The 21,978-nt window shown below is 42.2% G+C and overlaps 1 protein-coding gene across 1 annotated transcript in view; it reads left to right on the top strand.

The window, feature by feature from the left end:
- The window catches only part of PGM2 (phosphoglucomutase 2), a 32,333-nt gene extending 13,795 nt beyond the window's left edge, over positions 1–18,538 (top strand). The window contains exons 4-14 of the mRNA XM_084900917.1: positions 50–134; positions 2,588–2,671; positions 2,799–2,992; positions 4,952–5,141; positions 5,849–5,946; positions 7,341–7,521; positions 7,614–7,707; positions 8,936–9,065; positions 9,973–10,162; positions 11,645–11,778; positions 16,487–18,538. Of these exons, the coding sequence (XP_084757043.1) occupies positions 50–134; positions 2,588–2,671; positions 2,799–2,992; positions 4,952–5,141; positions 5,849–5,946; positions 7,341–7,521; positions 7,614–7,707; positions 8,936–9,065; positions 9,973–10,162; positions 11,645–11,778; positions 16,487–16,589 (1,483 nt within the window). The 3' untranslated portion in view covers positions 16,590–18,538. The remainder of the gene's footprint in view (positions 1–49; positions 135–2,587; positions 2,672–2,798; positions 2,993–4,951; positions 5,142–5,848; positions 5,947–7,340; positions 7,522–7,613; positions 7,708–8,935; positions 9,066–9,972; positions 10,163–11,644; positions 11,779–16,486) is intronic.
- Positions 18,539–21,978: the final 3,440 nt, after the last annotated feature.

The following is a 21,978-nucleotide window of genomic DNA, read 5'->3' as shown; positions in this document are numbered from 1 at the left end:
CCATCCTGACCACTCCGCTCTTTCTCCCCCCAACTCGCTGCGTTTCCAGGTTTGCCCGACTCGCTGCAACCACGTTTATCACTCAGGGGATTCCTGTGTACCTGTTCTCTGACATCACCCCGACCCCTTTTGTGGTAAGTAGCTAGTTCATTTTATAATTTCCTGTCACAGGGGTGGGGGAGTACATGGCTGGATTTTACAGGCTTTGGTGCTATTAGGACTCAGGTATTTGAATGACAGGAGAACGCCTGGCATTTATTGGGTATTCTTTCTTCTCTCCAGGAATGTTTCTTTCACATGCTAATAATATGTCTCCAATGTTCAACTTTTGATTTTTCAGAATAGATATATATTTTTAAAATATATTTTTATTGATTTTTTACAGAGAGGAAGAGAGAGGGACAGAAAGCTAGAAACATTGATGAGAGAGAATCATCAATCAGCTGCCTCCTGCACACACCCTACTGGGGATGTGCCCGCAATTAAGGTACATGCCCTTGACCGGAATCGAACTTGGGACCTTTCAGTCCACAGGCCGACGCTCTATCCACTGAGCCAAACCGGTTTTGACCAGAATTGATATTTTTAAGTGCAGTTTTCCTTTTGCTTATAATCAGAAGATATTTTAGCTTGTTAGCAAAATGTCTTGTGTGTGTGTGTGTGTGTGTGTGTGTGTGTAATTTGGCCTGTAGTTGTTTTTCCCAGCTATTACAGTAAGAAAACCTCTCATATCTAAAACTGAATTCACCTCCAGCCACACTTACCATGAATATTTTTGACAAGTTAATGCACCAGCTTTTTATGCAAATGTACATGCTAAATAATATTCATGGCCAGTAAAGAAAGCATGCTTGGCATGTTTTAGTAAGATTTTATTAAATACTTAATGTAGCAGAATCTAAAGAAAAGGACCACAGGGATTGTGGCAGCTGTTGTTTTTAAGTAGATAGAACTTTTATGAGTGGAGCCAGATGCTAAGAATATATTTTTTCAGAAATTAAGCCAGAAACATGATCTGAATACAGTTGCTTACATTAAGCAGAAATGAAAGTGGATGGATATAGAAGTAATGTCGGTCGGTTTGTGTTTACTGTCTCTAGCACACTGACAGGTAGAGGCAGCACCTTCGAGACTATAAATAACCCAGGGGTCACTCAATGTCACATTCAAATATAGTTCCGGTTTTATTGTTTGATGGAAAAATTGGAATGTTTTTGAGCATCCTTGTTTTCTGTAGTATGTGTTTATAGCAATGTTATCATTACTATTATTATTATTAGTCTTCACCCAAGGATATGTTTTTTCCATTGAGTTTTAGAGAGAATGGAAGGGAGGGAGAAAGTGGGGGAGATGGAGAGAGGGAGAGAGAAATATTGATGTGCGAGAAAAACATCGATATGAGAGAGACACATTGACTGGTTGCCTCCCACATGCTCCCTGACCAGAGTGGAGGTAACCTGCAACCCAGATACATGCCCTTGACCCAGGAACCAAAACTGTGACCCTTTGATCCTTGGGCCAGTGCTGTAACCATTGAGAAAACCAGCCAGGGCAATAACAATTTTTTTTTTTATATATCAGACATGAATTAAATGAGTGTCTCATGATCACTTCCCACTCCATGGAGTGGTTCTCCCTTTCCTTTGCTCCAGCACACATGGCGGATGTGAGATAACTCCTAAGGGGACAAATAGCCACTTAATGGGAGTTGGAGGGACATGCGGTTAGGTCTCAGGTTGCCTGTGTGTGGTCTGTCTCGTGTGTGGCCACAGAGGGGACATGTCCCTTTCCTCATTTTGAGAAGTAGTCTTATAAAGATAGGAGCCACGTAGAAATACAAGAGAGGAAGCTTTAATCTGGAGCGAAGATAAATGAGCAAGGTATAATGTTTCCCTTAAAAGCAAGTTGGGGGAAAGAAGAGACGAGAAAGCAGTGAGAGAAAATAAACTGGATCTATATGCTTCTGTCCCAAGAAGAAGGCTTAAAAGAATGTGAAATGGAAGACTAGACCATCTTATAGTTTGGAGAGTTTTCTAGCTCTACCGAGTAGAAAACAATGAGAAGAAGGCACCTAGGGAAATGTTCTCCTTATTAGGGCACATGTCCCAGAATTTTGAGCAGTGAGATAGTTCTAAGAGTAATAAGAGTATACTGTTGGGTGTGGCATGAAAATACTGAATGACAGGTTATAATATTTATATATTACTAGAGGCCCGGTGCACAAAATTTGTTCATGGTTAGGGTCCCTATAACTGGCCAGCGATCAGGGTCGATCTCTGGGGTGACCAGCTGGATGATCGGGTTGATCCCTACTGGCACCCACCTTAGCTGGCCTGGGGCCTGCTGTCTGGGGGCATCTCCTGCATTGAGCATCTGCCCCCTGGTGGTCAGTGCACATCATAGCGACCGATCTTTCAACTGGTCATTCTGCCCTTGGGTCAATTTGCATATTAGGCTTTTATTATGTAGGATGTTTATTAAAAGGGAGCAACTTGGTACAAACAAACAACATAGAATAGTCATTTTGCAAATACCGTACCTAATGTATGTGTGTGTTTAAAACTGCTCTTGTTTCCTGCCGTGACAGCCCTACACAGTGCTGCATTTGAAACTTTGTGCTGGGATCATGATAACCGCCTCCCACAATCCAAAGCAAGACAACGGTTATAAGGTACTTTTATTTTTCTGCCCACATGTGTGTCCTTCTCCACGAACCCTAGCCCTATAGTGTGGGAGCGTGGGGAGTGGATGCGTTTCCATTAACCGCATCCCATCTGGATGTGCTCCTGCGTCCTCAGGTCTACTGGGAGAACGGAGCTCAGATCACCCACCCGCACGACAAAGGGATCGCTCAGGCCATCGAGGAGAACCTGGAGCCGTGGCCTCAGGCTTGGGATGACTCCTTACTTAACGGCAGCCCGCTCCTTCACGACCCGAGTGCTTCCGTCTCTAAGGACTACTATGAAGACCTGAAGAAATACTGTTTTCACAGGTACAGGGGGTGCATGTGGGATCCCTTAACAAGAACCGCATGGTTCAGGGCCCACTCAAGAGTCCAGTTTCTGGAGAAGGCCGCACACTGAAATGAAGAAAGACTGGAAAAGAGTTAGTTTGGGAAAATGGGGGTCAGGCAGGAGTCCACCTCTAGGGGAGGACTACCCCATGCTCTGGCCTTTTACCATTCCTTTTATTGAGATTCTGAGACAAAGACATCCCTTAGGCAGAAAATTCCAACAAAAAATCAGCAAAAATTTACATATGATTAACAAATTAAAGTTGCTTCAACTCCCACTATCTCAACTAAACCATGAGTTAATAGCTCCAACCATTCAGAGCCATCAAGGTTGGCCAGCTCCCTTGACATTTTACTACCAGTGACAATGTTCCCCTTTCGGCAGTTGCGCATTCATCTCAGGTGAGTTCAGTTAGTGTAATTCAGCCTGGTTTCCTCACTTCACCTGATACATACACTGTAGCTGCGTCTGGCTGTGGATTGGGGATTGGTAACTTTCCTTAAAGAGGCAGATAGTGGATATTTTTGGTTTTGGGAGCCATACAGACTGTCACACCTGCCCAGCTCTGCTGTCGTGGGAAAGCAGCCGTAGATAGTAAGTAAGTGAATGAGCGCAACCCTCGCTGTGTTCCAAAAAATAAGTTTGTTTACAAAAGCAGCCCTAGCTGGTTTGGCTCAGTGGCAGGTGGGTGGACCATCGGCCACTGTTTGCTGACCTCTGCTGTCGATTCATACATGTGTGTGTGAGTGTATGTGGGATGTGTGTATACATAAAACTTGTTGGAAGGTGTTGAGTAGGAAACACTGCCTTTTTTTTCATCTTTCCAGAAGTTTTCTGTGCATATACAAGCATATATACATGCAATATATTTCAAAACCCGCAATAGGAATATACTGTGTGTGTTGTTTGTGTGATGCCTTTTCTCTCCAGTTAATTTGTCATGGATACCTTCTCTATCACCCCTGCTAGTCCTGACCCTTGTTTTTGTAGTGTCTGCTGTGCCCGTTGATTTCACCCAGTGCACAGACTCAGTAATGACCATGAAATAAGAAGCAGACAAGCTGAACTTCTGTAGTTCGCTGTGGGTCCACCACTCCTCATTATCCCCCTAGCAAGAAGTGAAATTTCTAGGTTGTGTCTGATATTGTAGTGATTGGACCACCTGGGAGTGGAGGCTCCTGCGTAGCCTGTGTACCTTTGGTTGCCTATGAAGAGGCAGCCTTGCCAGCTGGGCAAATGTCATCTGGAGTAGCCAGGCCATCTGACTTTTTCTCCCTAAAAAAAAAACTGGAAACCAAGATTTTGTTTGTGAAATCTCCTAATTGTTAAAAGTTGGGAATAAGTAAAACATTTCTTTGAGCCTTCCTTCTGTCCCTCTGAGGCAGCTTCCCAAAGACTGAGGGTTTCTGCCAGTCTGGAGTGGCTCAGTTGGTTGAACATCATCCTGTGCACCTAAAGGTTGCCAGTTCAATTCCCAGTCAGGGCACATCCCTAGGTTGTGGGTTCATTCCCTGGTCAGGGCATTTTTGGAAGGCACGGATTGATGGTTCTCTCTCACATCAATGTTCCCCTCACTCTCTCTTTCCCTCTCTCTCAACATGTCTCTGGTGAGGATTAAAACAAAACAAAACAAAAAAACTAAGGGTTTCCAGTTTAGGCCATTCCAAGGAGCTCTTAAGCAGTTACTAGAGTCCGTGTGTCCGTGTCTGTGTGTGTGTGGCTAAGCATACGCATTTCCATGTGTGTCCTTAGGTACATTTTTGGCGTCAGAATTGTATGTGCATTTACAAAGTTGATAATGGTTTATAAATTGCTCTCCAAAAATGTTAGTTGACATTCCTACCAGTGGGATATGAGCCACACATTCTTACCTCACTGAGTACTAATATTATCAAGTTTCTCCTATTTCCCATTTTCTGTGATGTGTCTTGTTCCAGGAGCGTGAACAGGGAGACCAAGCTGAAGTTTGTGCACACCTCCGTCCACGGTGTGGGTCACAGCTTCGTGCAGTCGGCGTTCCGGGCTTTTGACTTTGTTCCTCCCGAGGCTGTTCCCGAACAGAAGGATCCCGATCCTGAGTTCCCAACAGTGAAATACCCGAATCCCGAAGAGGGTAAAGGTGTCCTGGTAACCTCACATTTTTATTTATAAAATTTGCCTCTTCTGTTCAAAACTATGACTACCAAGTACAATATGGTTTTTTATGTGCTTTCATGGTATGGAACAAAAATAATTTCATCATTGGAAATATTTATATTTATTAATTGTCCATTTCTTAAAGGAACTTTCAAATTAGATAGGTTAGCATCAGGATATGAGAGCTGAAATCTAAATGTTTTAAATTCAATTTAATGAATTAAGTTTAAGTTACTGTGCTTTCTTAATGCCAAAAGGAAACAGTGGTAGAATGGAAGTTGAGCCCATCAATTTTATTCCTTAATTGTCATTTTTCTGATATGAGGAAGTACTGTTTAAATTATGGTTCCTTCAGCCTTTTAAAGGGTAGGGTGACGACGGGATTCAGAGAGCCAGTTTATTTTGGTTTGTTTGTGAGGTTGATCCCATGGGAAGCCGGGAGAAACCCACTCCAACTGCTCACCCACGGCCCTCTGTGGGTGAATTCCAGGGGCAGGCCTGGGGCGTGCTCTGGTTCTCCCGTTATCTGGCCTGGCTCAGGAAGTAATGCCTGACCAGCTCTAGAAATAAAATTCAGCCCAAGTTTGGCGAAAATTCTCTTTTGGTTCTTCAATAACTGAACGTGTTTGTTTTTATTTTAAAGACTGCAATATACTTGATTCTAGGTGGAAATACTCTTCCTTTCTGTTCTTTTCCAGAATTTATCTTTTGCTTTGGCTGACAAAATCAAGGCCAAAGTCATTTTAGCGAATGACCCGGATGCGGATAGACTTGCTGTGGCAGAAAAGCAAGACAGGTACAAACCCATAGCGATTGCCTACGTCATAGAAACGGTAAAGGGGGAGAGCTTGGGCCGGGAAACGCTCCTGGCGAGACTGGACCTGTTTGGCACTATTTCCCATTTACTTTGCAAATGATCATCTCCCTGGATTTCTGGCGCGTCTTCCAGCACCAAGCAGGGTGCTGACACAGCGGCCACACGGTTACTCTGCAAGCACAATGGAGAGTGAGCCCTCCCAGGTGAACCTGGAATTGAGATTACTCTGTTATCTTTTTATCATTGATTTCTTTATAATTAATGACTCAGTGCCTAATGAGGACAAAGGGCTTTGCTTGGTGCTGGCTCCACAGACCTTGATTCGCCAGCGGGTTTGGTAAGGTAGGGAGCTGACCTTCGAGGAAAAGTTAAACTCAAGTTGAGCAGACTAGAGAGGAACGCCTGGAGAGCGCTGACAGTGTAAGGCAAGCTGGGTGTAGAGTTTGCACACGGGGGTGGTAAGTTGGGGGGTGGGAGGCGATGGAAGACAGGCAGGGATCAAGCAGTTTCAGGGATCACGTGGCATATGTGATGTTTGGGGGTAGTGGGGTGCTGATAAAGGATTAGGGTTTTAGATTATGATGAAACAGTCAATTCTGTATCTGTTTTTAGAGAATTAAGCTAAGGTGATACGTGCTGAAACGTGCAATGTACTTCTAGCCGCGTGGACCACAGAAAGGAAGATAAATCCCACTCATGTTTTTTAATATATATTTTATTGATTTTTTACAGAGAAGAAGGGGGAGGGATAGAGAGTTAGAAATATTAGTGAGAGCGAAACATCAATCAGCTGTCTCCTGCAACACCTTCTACTGGGGATGTGCCCGCAATCAAGGTCCATGCCCTTGACCGGAATCGAACCTGGGACCCTTCAGTCCACAGGCCGACGCTCTATCCACTGAACCAAACTAGTTAGGGCCCCACACATGTTTTTTGGCATCCTCACCATTTTGGCACAGAGCTCAGTCTTAAGGAATGCTAAGCTGTTGCCCTCTCACAGTCCCATCATACAGACCAAAAGTTGAGACTTACACCCTATTATAGTTGGAGGATCTTGTCAGCATATTTCTGTTGGGTTGAAAAACAGCCTCTCCTGAAAACCAAGAAAATAGGAATGGTGTGTGTCATCACCGATTTACTTTTACACGCTCTTCAGAGATTGGGTGTTTGTCTGGGCACACTGGCCGAAACGCGATAGACACTCACGTGTTTGGGAAGCGGCAGTCACGTTTCTGGCCAGTTATTTAAACAACCATAACAGGGCGTCTTCCAGAAACGACCGTGCACCTTGTTGAGCTTCCTTGTCCCATCGCAGTGACTCCCAGCGTCTCTGGAGACCTCCCTCAGAAGTGCCCGGTTGTTTTCTCTTTCAGTGGTGAGTGGAGAGTGTTTTCTGGCAATGAATTGGGGGCCCTCTTGGGCTGGTGGCTCTTTACTTGTTGGAGAGAAAAGAACCAAGATCCCAGCGCCCTCAAGGACACCTACATGCTGTCCAGCACCGTCTCCTCCAAAATCCTGCGGGCCATTGCCTTGAAGGAGGGTTTTCACTTTGAGGTGAGGTGTTTTGGGGGGACGTGGTCTTTCGCCTCTCGTTTGCTCTGCTGAAGGTCTAAGACACATCCTTCTGTTTTGGATTATCTCTTTAGGAAACATTAACTGGCTTTAAATGGATGGGAAACCGAGCCAAGCAGCTGATAGACCAGGGGAAAAATGTCTTATTTGCATTTGAAGAAGCTATCGGTAAGAAGCCATGTGATGCTCATAGAATTTGTTGGTACCCAGGATGCAAATATGTGAGAAAATAAGTGGATGTGGATTGGGGTTCAGTAAATTAGTGTGAGTCAGGAACACACAGGTTGCTTTGCTTCTGTAGCATTCAAAGAGCGTTGAACTGTCCTACCCTTAAATGGGCAACCCAGGTTTCATTCAGCTAAAAAGAATATCTGGCAAATAACCAAGTCATTAATGTGAGAGAGTGAATCCTTTCCCCAGACGATTGAAAACAACGATACTACACGCATGGCTGCTGGCAGCGTAAGAATCCACATTTTGGGGGAGTGTGATGTTTCCTCAGCTGCGGAGTGGATACCCAGACCTAAGTGTTCTGTCCACAGGGAAGAAGGCCAAGTCGCGGTGCCTTCATCAAAGTCATTGTCACCTGAAAGGATGACCCCCAGCCCAGCCAGGATGACAGAAAAGCACTTGTCTGAAACTGCCATAGGAATGAGCAGGAAGGAGAGTGAACCACAGACGCCTGAAATGAGGGTGTTTGCACTGGGGATATTCGAGCTATTCGTTCAGAAAAAGCTCTGAGACATCATACTTATCCTATAGTATATATTCTTCTGATTCATCTGTATACTGCCTGCAGCACCATAACATTGAACCAACTGATCGAACGAAGTGGAATTGCTCAGCGTTGTTCTTTTTTTTGGTCGCAATTGGCAGTCTTGTCTTTCTACAGCTTTTCATTTAACAATATTTTTGCATTGGTTTATCAAGTATTTATTGCCCGTCAGTTACACAGTCATTCCGAAAGAAAGGGGCACTGACCTCTGCCTACAGCCGTTGCCAAGGATCTAGTTAAATAACCAAACAGAAGACACTGGGCCAGGAACCACGATAAATAATATATCTCACAAGAATTATGGGAATTCAGGGAAGACAGCATAAGCCTTGACTAGAACAACTGGAAACAGTTCTGTAGGAGCTGGACCTAGGAAACAAGCACCATTTGTCTAGGAGGAAGACTCTCCTTATAGGTTATTCAACAAATACTTCTTGAAGGCCTACTATGTGCTGAGCACTGGGCTAGATTCTTAATTGTAATACTGGCAAATGAGAAGCATCCATCTACTTATACTGTACACCCTCTTATGTGATAGGCAGGGTCCGTGTAGATACATGCACCACAGTGTTGTAAAGGAGCCCACCCCTAAGTGTCCATGTCTGACACATGTTTTTGCAGGATATATGTGCTGCCCTTTTGTTCTGGACAAGGATGGAGTCAGTGCCGCCGTCATAAGCGCAGAGTTGGCCAGCTTTCTTGCAACCAAAAATCTGTCTCTGTCTCAACAGCTAAAGGCCATCTATGTCGAGTAAGTTTCTATTTTTTTTTTTAAGATTTTTAAAAATATATATATTTTATTGATTTTTTTACAGAGAGGAAGGGAGAGAGATAGAGAGTCAGAAACATCGATGAGAGAGTCATCGATCAGCTGCCTCTTGCACACCCCCTACTGGGGATATGCCCGCAACCAAGGTACATGCCCTTGACCGGAATTGAACCCGGAACCTTTCAGTCCCCAAGTCGACTCTCTATCCATTGAGCCAAACCGGTCCTGGCAAGTTTCTATTGATTATTGAATTAAAGTCATGTAATTTGATTAGATTCATGTATACAATTTAATGATTCGATACATGTATATATTGGGACATGGTTGCCACAATAAGTCGTTAACATACATCACCACCTGTGGCAATATATTTTAAGTGTATTACGTTCTTACATATGAGATACTAATATTCTTTCCAAGGCTCTGACTTTAGTTATGAATTCTATTTCTTAAGAAAATGAAACGAGATTATCTTTTCCTTTGGATACTTACCATTTGTGATAGCACTAATCTTTATTAAATGAGAACATTACACAGAATGTGATTTTAAGTGTCTGATGTCAAAAAAGATTACATGTGTTCATGAAACGTCTATTTAGTCTTTATAGCAATTTCTCAACTCTTGCCTTTCTGGTGCTAAAGCAGCCAGACACAATACACAATATAATGGGCGAGGGATGGCTGGTCCAGTAAAACTGTACTTACAAATGAAGGCAAGGTAGCAGCTTGGCGATCCCTCGGGTAAATTGTCGCACCTCCTTTTCAATGCTAAATTATTGCTCTGAAGCTCATTAACTAATTGAGAATGTGCTGGTTGGTGCTCGTTCTGTGTACACTATACAGAATTATTTGTTCCTCATTTTGCATGTATTTGTATTTGTTTTCATAGGTATGGCTACCATATCACCAAAGCTTCATATTTTATCTGCCATGATCAAGGCACCATTAAGAAATTATTTGAAAACCTTAGAAACTATGATGGGAAGAATAATTATCCGAAAACTTGTGGCAGATTTGAGATTTCTGGTATCAGGGACCTTACCACTGGCTATGATGATGGCCAGCCTGACAAAAAAGCGGTAAGTCACATCCATGTTCACCAAACTCTTGTCTGTTGTTGATTTCAAAGAGGGAGAGGAAGGGAGAGATAGAAACATCAAGGATGAGAGTACTGAAAGGTCCTGGGTTTAATTCCAATCAAGGGCATGTACCTTGGTTGCAGGCACATCCCCAGTGGGAGGTGTGCAGGAAGCAGCTGATTGATGTTTCTCTTCTATCGATGTTTCTAACTCTATCCCTTTCTCTCTGTAAAAAAAATCAATAAAATATATTTTTTTAAAAACAGAATTATAGTGAAACATGGCAGATCCAACCGTATCTCCTCTCAGTTTTTACTTCTGGTCTTTACCGACAGGTTTCTAAATACTGTGCTTATATGGTGATGTTTTGAATTATCAGTGTTAGACTCAGAGATAAGGATTTAGTCCTTAGACTTCCAGCATTCACCATTTCCCTTCCTCCCTGTCCTCACAATACATTCATACCATAACTTCGGGTGCCATCAGATTCTGTGCTTGTATTAATATGGCAGAGGGTGAGGATCCGAGAGGGTCTGACAGCTACTTTCAAACACCACCTTGCCTTTCCCCTGCCTTTTGCAGTCCCTGGTGCCTCCGGTAGTGAGTGTGGCAGGGTTCTGCAGAACACCTTGCCTGGGTTCTCGTCTGTCGCCTGCCGTGCTCAGCTGTCACCCCGTGTTCCGAGGCTGGTCTGCTCCATCTGTTTTCTGACTTCCTGGATTGGCTGGCAACCCCATCAATTGCAGTTCCCTTTCTTCCTCTTTGCCCTTGTGTTTGTTTCATTTTTTTCATACTCCTGTCATTTGAGTGAGGCTTCCAGTTTTGCATACATCCTCCAGAAGCTTAATTTTTTATTTTTTTAAATATATTTTATTGATTTCTTTACAGAGAGGAAGGGAGAGAGATAGAGTGCTAGAAACGTCGATGAGAGAGAAGCATCGACCAGCTGCCTCTTGCATACCCCACACCAGGGATGTGCCTGCAACCAACGTACATGCCCCTGACCGGAATCGAACCTAGGACCTTTCAGTCCGCAGACCGACGCTCTACCACTGAGCTAAACCAGTTTCGGCGAAGCTTAATTTTTTTAAATCCATAGACATTTTTGCAAAGTTAAGTAAGATCTAGTGTTCTTTTTATTTTATTATTTTGTAATGCATCATTAATCCATTTAAACCAATTTCTTGTGGAATTATATATTTCAATTTTAGTAAAGCTTTAGTCATTTTCATGAATAGAACGGAAGAGGTAAAAAGCCTAGTATACAAAGTTTACTTAAATTTCACCCAATTCCTTATTATTATTATTATCTAGTGTGTCACGTATATGGAGTACATCTTCAGATTTTCTCCACAATCTTCTTCTTTCTGAACCAATATATCTGTTTGGCATTTATTTTCTTGCGTATCTAGAGGAAATTTATTTAGGCCCGAAGAGTTTCTGTTACCATATACATTCAGAACGTGTGTGATTCGTTCCTAGGTTCTCCCCACTAGTAAAAGCAGCCAGATGATCACCTTTACCTTTGCCAACGGCTGCGTGGCCACCATGCGGACCAGCGGGACGGAGCCCAAAATCAAGTACTACGCCGAGCTGTGTGCCCCGCCTGGAAACAGGTAAGCTGTGGATGGCAGCCGCTGAGGTTTTAGTCCCTAAACTTCGGAGTTGATTCTGTTCATAGGCTGAGTAAAACATTTCATCTTTCCATATGTCCTTTAACCGGGAAGCTTGTTCCAGAACCTATAGCAATTCCGTGATGTTAACGGCTGCTGGGAGCATCCAGGGACAGGAGTTCCCTTCATGCCTAATTCCATCTCTCCCTCTCCCCACTTCTCCTTGTCTGAGAAAAATGCCATTCCTCATTTCAGCAATAGTAATATTATTTCCTTTTTCTAGTACTTTTCATATGAGGTAAGCGCCCATGAGTGTTTCTCCTGTTCCGCATGTATCTGATACAATAAAGTGAAATCATTGCACATGCATTCAGCACATGCTTTGAGCACCTGTGTGGTTGCATCAGGCGACGCTGGGCCCCAGGATAAAGAGCCAACGTCAGAGAGAGTCCTTGCCACCGAAGGCCTGATGGCCTGGTAGCTTCAGGGTCATATCTTCACGAGTGTGGGAAAGGGTTTGCGTTGGTTACTTTCCAACTGTACCATTTTGAACTTGAACAACTGTGATGCATGTCATTAGCATGTGCAAGTGTGATACTGCTAACCTACTTAACCCACAGTTAACTAGCTCTTCTCTGTTTAGATTACAGTTGAGAATCAGGGGGGAAAATTTTAGGTGAAATCAACTCCGTCCAATAGAAATACAATGTGAGCCACATATGCAAATTTCATTGTTCCATTAGTGAATAGAAACAGGTGAAATTAATTTTAATAATATATTTTATTTAACCTAGTCTATTTAAATATTGTCATTACCATATGCAATCCATACTAAAGGTTATTGAAATATTTCATGTTTTTGTCACACAAAGTCTTCACAATCCATTTTAGTATCTTACAACTTGCCATGTATCTTAATTCAAATGCCAAATTATTTTTGGAAATACTCTATCTGTCTTTAGATTTCATAAAATTTACAGAAGAAAATGTAGAATTTGATACCCCAGTTGTTCCAAACGTACTTAAGTTTTCCAACAGCCAAATCAGGTGTCAATTTTTAAATTTGAATTTCAGTTATTTGGACTTAAATTTAAAAATCAGTTTCTTGGTTGTCTGAGGCATATTTCAAGTGCTTGACAGCCATGTGTGGCTGCTGGCTGCTGCAGTAGACGCCAGAAGTCTTGGTGGTTGTTAACAACATGTATTCCAAAGCTCTGCTCGTAGGAAGACTTTTCTGCGTTTGTGAATCAGATTTGCACCATGTGGAAGTAGGAGCAGAGGAACACTGCTGAGCATCTTAAATTGGCAAGTCAATAGCAGATTAGCCGAAACCGGTTTGGCTCAGTGGATAGAGCGTCAGCCTGCGGACTGAGGGGTCCCAGGTTCGATTCTGGTCAAGGGCATGTACCTTGGTTGCGGGCACATCCCCAGTGGGGGGTGTGCAGGAGGCAGCTGATAGATGTTTCTCTCTCATCGATTTTCTAACTGTCTATCCCTCTCTCTTTCTCTCTGTAAAAAATCAATAAAATAAAATTAAAATTAAAAAAAAAACTTAAAAAAATAGCAGATTAAAATATAGCAAATTAGGAGTGGGTGAGGAAATAATTGTTAGTGTTCGACGTCCCTTAGACAGGCAAAGTGAGTGCTGACAGTAAAGCAAGAAATACTGAAGCAAAACAGAGCTAGAAACATGGAAACAAGAACTCGGGGAGCTTAAGGGAAATAGCATTCTGCTCCCAGTGGGCCCTGCGTCTTCTGAGTGAGAGCTGCCGAGCAGCTGTCAGAGTCATGATTACAGTTCTTAACCATCGAGGTACTCAAATGGACCTATGAAGTCATGGGACTGGAATAGATTTGCTACAGATTCTCATTAAAACCTTCTGGTGCTTAAAGGGCAAAATCTCACCATGAAGCATCTTAAACATAAAGCAGCTCATTTTCTGAGCACGTTGCATTACCAGCGTTTTATGGGATATTGTGCAAGTATCAGTGTTTCCATGTGTGTTAAGTAACGAGCTGTTTGCTACTACATTGAGTATGATTTTTCCCTTGGCTTTTTTGTAATTCTCATTCTCACTTAGTGTTTGTATATTTCTGTATCTTATTCTTTTTTTTTTTTTTTTTTTTTTTGGCGGGGGGAAGGTAAGACATTAGGCCAATTTAAAGATGTTTTCTTTTTCTTTTTTTAATTAAATTATTATTTTTGTACATATACCAATGTAAAGATGTTTTCAATAGATGTTTGTCTTTTCCTTTTTGTTATCCTGTGAAAAATGTGCCTAATATTCCAGAAAACTTTTGCTTTAAAATAACAGTACTATTTAATGTTTAAGGGTCTGTGGTATTTACATTTTTTCACATGGCTTACTGAGTGGACTTAAATTCAAACACTGATGTATACATTACTGAAAACATTTAGAAAAATTGTGCTTTTATTATATTCATTGAAATGTTGCTTTCTTATATTAAATGGGACATTAATCACTAAGTCAGCTACAGCTACACTGTCGGGGCTGAAGCCAGGCACCAGCATACCTACTGTACAACAGCAGTAACACAGTGGTTAAGGTTTCCTTATTTTCTGATAACCTAAAATATTGTTAATATAGTCATATTATGAATTTAATTTATTCATAGAATTTCATGACCTACTAATTCCTTAGGATGTGAAATCCTTTACTGGCACAAGTCCTGCTTTTTATTTAAAAAAAAGTTTTTTTAATTAATACTTTTTTTAATTGATTTTTTACAGAGAGGAAGAGAGAGAGATAGAGAGTTAGAAACATCAATCAGCTGCCTCCTGCACACCTCCCAGCTGCCTCCTGCACACCTCCCGCAACCAAGGTACATGCCCTTGACCGGAATTGAACCTGGGACCCTTGAGTCCACAGGTCGATGCTCCATCCACTGAGCCAAACCAGCTAGGGCAGTCCTGCTTTTTAAAAAATATTTTGTTGAGGTAGATGTCTTTAGTTTTTATTTTGGAAAATTTGAAACCTACAGAAATGTTGAAACAATAATGTAGTGAATATTACATACCCTCGCTTAGACCAGGACTTGACAAGCTTTTCCTGTGAAGAGCTAGATAGTAAATATGTTAGGGTTTGCAGGTCCTGTGGTCTCTGTCATAGCTACTGGCTTTGCTGTCCTAACTAGAAAGCAGGCATAGACATGAAGGAATGGGCGTGGCGATGTTTCGGTGAAATTTACACAAACAGGCCATAAAGCCCTGGTTTGCCTACCTAGAATGAGCAAATGCTAACATTTTGTGACATTTGCTCTCTCTCGCCATACACTTTATGTTTTTGGTTGTTTGTTTTCCCCCTGAGCCATTTAAAAATGAGTCATAGACTTTAATATGCATTCCTAAGAACAAAGACTTTCTCTTACTATCTAAGGTTTAGATAATACTTATATCAGGGAGGGTTCTAACAGAAACGAGACCAGTAGGAGCTATAAAGACACATATCTCCCTGCAGACTACAGATATATGCCTGTATGTCCATATGTAGTACACTGTTGAGTTTTAAGTATATTGTTGAAAAAACACACACAGTAATTAGTTATGTGCCTTCCTGAGAATTGCTTTTTTCTTCAAAGCACACTTATGGGGAAGGAAAAAAAAGGCCTGTGTAGTTCATATGTACTTAAGAGGCATAATTACTTTTATGTGTTACCAACGGCGGTAAAAATAATTATAACGACAGCATACATTTATTGAGGTTTTGGGGCCAGGCTCTATGCTAATTGCTTTCTATAATTTATCTCAATCTACACAACAACTCTCTTGGGAAGGTACAGTCTTCATCCCAATTTTACAAATGAGGAAAGAATCTGGGCCTTCCAGAGGCTAAGCCTTCCCCGGGGCACACCCTAGCAACCGCAGAGCCAGAATTAACGCCTGTAACAGGATGGATTGTGCTAGTTGTACTCTTAGCTTTCATAATGTAAGAATGATCTTAAATTACAAGGATTGCCATCTCCATTAAAATATAGTTTGTAGCCCTGACCGGTTTGGCTCAGTGGATAGAGCATCGGCCTGCAGACTGAAGGGTCCCAGGTCCGATTCCACTCAAAGGCATGTACCTTGGTTGCGGGTACATCACCAGTAGGAGGTGTGCAGGAGGCAGCTGATCGATGTTTCTCTGTCATCGATGTTTCTCTCTATCTCTCTCCCTTCCTCTCTGTAAAAAATCAATAAAATATATTTTAAAAAAATTTTTTGAGGACTAGAAAGGGATGTTTTTTGTTTATGGTGGAGACTTTGGGAAAGCTTTTGGGGAAATATAATAATTGATATTGTCTCATGGGATTTGTTGTTGCTGTTGTTACCAGAGGCTCCCTGCAATTCCGATTTGTCTGATTTATTAGTAGCCCTCCTCTGAAGGTTCCATATCATGTGCTACTTGGTCACAGTGGAGAAAATTTAAATATGCTTTTAGCCCTGGCTGGTTTGGCTCAGTGGATGGAGCGTCACCTGTGGACTAAAGGGTCCCAAGTTAGATTCTGGTCAAGGGCACATGCCTAGGTTGTGGGATCGATCCCCAGTACAGGATGTGCAAGAGTCAGCTGATCAATGATTCTCTCTCATCATTGATGTTTCTCTCTCTCCCTTTCCCTTCCACTCTGAAGTCAATAAAAATATTTTTTTTAAATAAAATATGCTTTGTGAAAAATCCACTGATCTAGAATTTCCCCCCTTATTTTGCAGTGATCCTGAGCAGCTGAAGAAAGAACTAAATGAATTAGTCACCGCTATTGAAGAACATTTTTTCCAGCCACAAAAGTATAACCTGCAGGCAAAAGCAGAGTGAAATATCCCAGCCTTGGGCACAATTGCATTTACGTACATTAAGCTGAACTTGATTTCTTAATCATCATTCGTAAGGGCCAAGTGATTTAAACTGTCACTACAAGCATTTATATATTTTTTAATAGACCTACATTCCTCGTTGTCTTATGTTAGATCTTTAACGTAAATAAAGGAAAGTTAGGTAAACCTAACACACCAACATTCCTATTAAAAGGTTAAGACTCAACATTATGAGAATTTTAAAAAATGAAGATTTAAAAAATATAATGAATATGCTTCAATTACAGTAAACAACAAATATGTGTTTCCTCTATAATTCTTTTTATGAATAATTGAAATAACCAGGAGGCCCTTACAATTGGGTAATTCTGGGCTGTCACGTGTAAGATGCCCACGTTTTACACACGTAGGCAGACCTCGTCTTATTGTGCGTCACTTCATTGAGCTTCACAGGTGTTGTGTTTTTTAAAAACTGAAGGCAAAAGATTATGACTCACTTTGTTAAGATACACATTTTATTACCGGAGTCTGGAACCAAACTCAAAATATCTCCGAGGTACTCTAGTATATACAAGGGGTGGGCAAAAGTAAGTTTACAATTCTGTTCAAATGGAAAATAATACAATAATCAGTAAGTAATACAAGAACAAAATGTCTCGCATTTTCACAACTGTATACTTACTTTTGCCCACCGCTGGGTATTTCTATCAATTGTTTATAAAGTAAAATAAATGAACAGATCAAATATTGTGTTTATGTTTAGGAAAAATACAATTTACAGAAACCTGTGAAAAGGAGCAAAATATACCTTAAAAAGATAAGTTTTGTTTTGTTTTTTTATTTTTTACCTAAATCCTGTTAGTTCTAATAATATACCATTATACATTGTGTATGTGCTAGGGAAAAAAACAGCTTAACCATTTTAAAAAATATATATTTTATTGATTTTTTACAGAGAGGAAGGGAGAGAAATAGAGAGCTAGAAACGTCGATGAGAGAGAAACATCGACTAACTGCCTCTTGCACACCCCCTGCCGAGGATGTGCCCACAACCAAGGTACATGCCCTTGACCAGAATCGAACCCGGGACCTTTCAGTCCGCAGACCGACGCTCTATCACTGAGCGAAACAGGTTTCGGCAGCTTAACCATTTTTGTTCAATGCATTACCATTCATTTTATCTCTTTAAATCTTGAATCAAACAGTTGATTATTTGAAACTTGCAAATTACTTTATTGTACAACTTTTTACTCCAGCACAATTTAATTCTTGTTTCTTAGGCGGCAAGGATGATAAGTAACTATTCACCTGACTCTGATTTTTTTTTTCTTCCTTGTTCGTACATAATCAAAATCTAAAACTAGACTTTTTGTATAATAGATTTTCTTTTTCAGGTTCATTGTTTCAGCCTGTGCCTTCTGCCCTCCTCCTAACTGTTGGCCTTATAACCTTCCAGAACGATTCCCCTTCAGTGAGTCCTTCAGCGAGGACCACACCCGTTATTTCTTTAATATTTTATGTGATTTTTAAAGCAAGTCCATTATTATTCTTATTGTTAACCTACATGGTTATGAACAGTTTTAGAACAGAGAGAAATACAATACTGTTGACAATCAATTTTCTAAAGTAAAGGGAAAATATTCTTATATCTTAGTGATGCATAGCTTGTGCCCTACCAGAACTGTTAAATCCACAATATTCAATATAATCTATCAGCTACTTCATTGTAGAAGCTATATTTATTTTTGTGTTATAATGTTTTCAAGCCTCAGACTGTACACTGGAAAACGAGCAATGGTAGATCTGTGTCCTTGCCACGGTTTTCTGAACATGTAAACTATACCTCATCACAGGGTCTGTTTCTGAAAATACAGAAGCGACGGAGATCCAGTTCCGCTGTAATGGAGCTCCCAGTCTAATCGAAGGGCTAATAAAGAACTGTCAATCTCACAGATTCTGTAGGTGCGTTATTTGCAAAGCACGCAGAGGTCAGAAGCGTGTGGGGGAAGAGTCCTGCTCAGACGGCCTCTCAGAAGAGAGATCAATGAGCTGCTTCACCTTTGGAGGGTGAGCAGCAGCTGAAGGCGGAACAGAACGTCCTAGGCATGGAGCACAGCGTTACCGGAAGGGTAGAGGTGCTGGGGTGTGTGTGCATTTTGGGGGTGGGGGTGGTGGTGGTGGGAAAGCAGAACCCAGCTGTAAACCTCAGCACATACCCCCACTTCTCTGCCACTCACAGGAGCAGGCGATCAGTTGAACCTCTATTATTTCTCACCTGTATTTCCAAGAAATAGCACGCCGTGGGTGCTCGCTGAGCATTTCTTGACTTTTTGTTATGGGGTGGGTGCAGGGGAGAATAATTCGTGGTGCATAAAGCTTGCAGCATCAGACTGGGTTCTCGTCTTGGCATGCTGTGAATCGGCTCTGTGACCTTCGACTTCTCCATCTGCATCTCCAGTTTTGTTCATATGTTGAAACTTTTCTTTAGGGCAGTTCTAGGTTCACAGCAAAAAAAATATTTTTTTAAATATATTTTATTGATTTTTTACAGAGAGGAAGGGAGAGGGATAGAGAGTTAGAAACATCAATGAGAGAGAATCACTGATCAGCTGCCTCTTGCACATCCCCTACTGGGATGTGCCCGCCACCAAGGTACATGCCCTTGACCAGAATCGAACCTGGGGCCTTTCAGTCCACAGGCCGATGCTCTATCCACTGAGCCAAACCAATTTTGGCATCACAGCAAAATTGAGAGGAAGGTACAGAGATATCCCATAGAACTCCTGCCCCTACACTGCATAGCCTCCCCTTTTACCAGCGTTCCCAACCGGAGCGGTGCATCCATTACTATTGATGAACTACCTACATTGACACATCGTCACCTAAGCTGCAGAGATAATGAAAAGCTCATTGATTGCCAGGGCTTAGCAGGGAGAGATGAACGAATAAGCAGAGCAGAGAGGACTTTTTGGGCAGCAAAGCAAAATTCTCTATGATATTATAATAGTGCATGCATGTCCTTACACCTTTGTCCAAACCCATGGAATGCGCACCAAGAGTGAACCCTGATGTAAACTAGGGACTTTGGGTGATGATTCTGTCATTTTTAAAATGTAGAGATTTTACTGAATGTTCTCTGAGGTCATTCCATACAGCAGGTCTTTAAATTATGTGGAAATCCAACGGGGGTACTGTCAGCAGCAATAAATCACTGGCAATTCTCTTCGACAGAAGCTTAACTAGCCCTCTGAGATGGGGACAGACACTTTGTACCGAAGAGCAGCATTGTGCTCATATCCTGCCCTGCCTTGCAGCCTGAAGGGGGTGGGCGCTGCGAGTGGGGACCAGCAGAGCAGACCACGTGACCTGTAGATGCCTGAGGACATGTTTCGATAGAGGAGTCAGGCAGTGATTGGGAAGAGTGCTCTCCTGGCAGCCCCTGATGCATCCTAACAGCTACCCCTCCTTGGGGAAGACCTTCCAATTTGAGTGTGGAGCTGGCAACCCATATCCTCTTGGTGCCTAGAAAGAACCAATCCTAAGGGAAGTCCTGAGAGACTGACTGGGAGGGGGAAATGCAGGCCAGCGGTCTGTTGTGTTTTTCTTTGTGGTTTATGAAATAACAGCTGTTCCTCATTTCTTTAAGAAACACTGGCAGTGCCTCTCGTTTATCTCACTGATTTACCTCAAACATAATGCTGTTATGGGTAAGTGTTATTTCATGATATTGGTAACTCATGTGGTTTTAAAAATAAGTGTCTTATGTGACGATTCAAATGCATATGTCCTCCTTTGAATGGGTTTTGAAAAAAAAAAAAAAAAAAAAAAAAAAAAAACGGCATCTAACTCATAATTTCTGCATCCTAGAAGACCGAGTCGTCGGAGCTACTTGTGTGTTCCTTCATATGTTCACTGACCGAATCATGTTTGAACGTGGCTGTGAGCTAGGTAGGCATTTTCCTGGATGCTGATGTCAAACTCAGTCTAGCAAGGGAAGTACACCTGTGCACAGATTGTTGCAACAGAGTGTGCTGCCCGGAAGACGTGTATTCCAGCTGTGGGCCAGCAGTTCTGTGAAGCTCCCTGAGCCTTTTTTTCCAGGCGTCAAGTTCAAATTCCTAACATTTTTTGTTAAAACAATTTGACTCTGGGAGGCTATTTGCATATTATTTCCCTGCATCATCCCTTTGTTCCTTTCATCCTCTTATATAATAAAGATGTAACATGCAAATGGTCCTTATATCATGAAGTGTAATGACCAGATCACAGATCAGCAGGAGGGTGGGGCAGTGAGCTATAAGTGGGTGGTGGAGAGCTACAGGAGGGGGCAGGGCAGCAAGCTATGAGGGGGTGAGAGAGTGGGGGAAACTACAGAAGGGAAACTACAGAAACTCTCAGTGGGCAGAGAGCTGCTGGAGGGTGGCAGCGAGCTACTGGTGAACTACTGGTGCACGAATTTGTGCTCAGGGCTACTAGTCCTCTATAATAAAAGCCTAATATGCTAAGTGTCTGGTTGTCCAGTCGGCCGCTCAACCAAAGCGTAATATGCTAATGATATGCTAAGGCTGTTCACTGCTCACTATGATGTGCACTGACCACCAAGGGGCAGACAAGCAACTGGTTGATCAGTGGCTATGACGTGCACTGACCACCAGGAGGCAGGCGCTCTGACTGGTAGGTTAGCTTCCTGCTAGGGTCCACTGATCCGAACTGAGCAAGTTGGGCCCTGGAGCCCTTCCACAGCCGGTCCACAGCTTGCCAACCTCCTGAGTCCCTCCCCAGCCCCAATTGTGCACTGATTGTGCACCAGTGGGGCCCCTTAGTCTAGCTTGTGCTCTCTCGCAATCCAGGACCCTTTGAGGGATGTCAGAGCTGTTTTTGGCCCAATGGTGGAACAGCCGGTCACTATGATGTGCACTGACCACCCAGGGGCAGACACTCAATGCAGAAGCTGCCCCCTGGTGGTCAGTGCACTCCCACAGAGGGAACGCCGCTCAGTCAGAAGCTGGTCTGATGAGCACAGTGGTGGTGATGGGAGCCTCTCCGCTTCCACAGCAGTGCTAAGCCAGCAGTTGGATATCCCAAAGGATCCGGACGGCGAGAAGGTATAGGCCGGGCTCTGTGTGTGTGTGTGTGTGTGTGTGTGTGTGTGTGTATGTATGTGTGTGTGTGTGTATATATATATATATATATATATATATATATATATATATATATGTGTGTGTGTGTTTGTGTGTGTGTATGTGTATGTATGTATGTGTGTGTGTGTGTGTGTGTGTATATATATATATATATATATATATATATATATATATAAAATTGATTTTAGAGAATTATAAGTCCCTGACCAGGACTCAAACTGCCACCTCCTGGTACATAGGGTGACAACC

This window comes from Pipistrellus hanaki (genome assembly GCF_964339955.1).
Source record: "Pipistrellus hanaki genome assembly, chromosome: 1".
Taxonomy (NCBI): Eukaryota; Metazoa; Chordata; class Mammalia; order Chiroptera; family Vespertilionidae; genus Pipistrellus; species Pipistrellus hanaki.
This window is presented reverse-complemented; position numbering and strand designations above follow the sequence as displayed.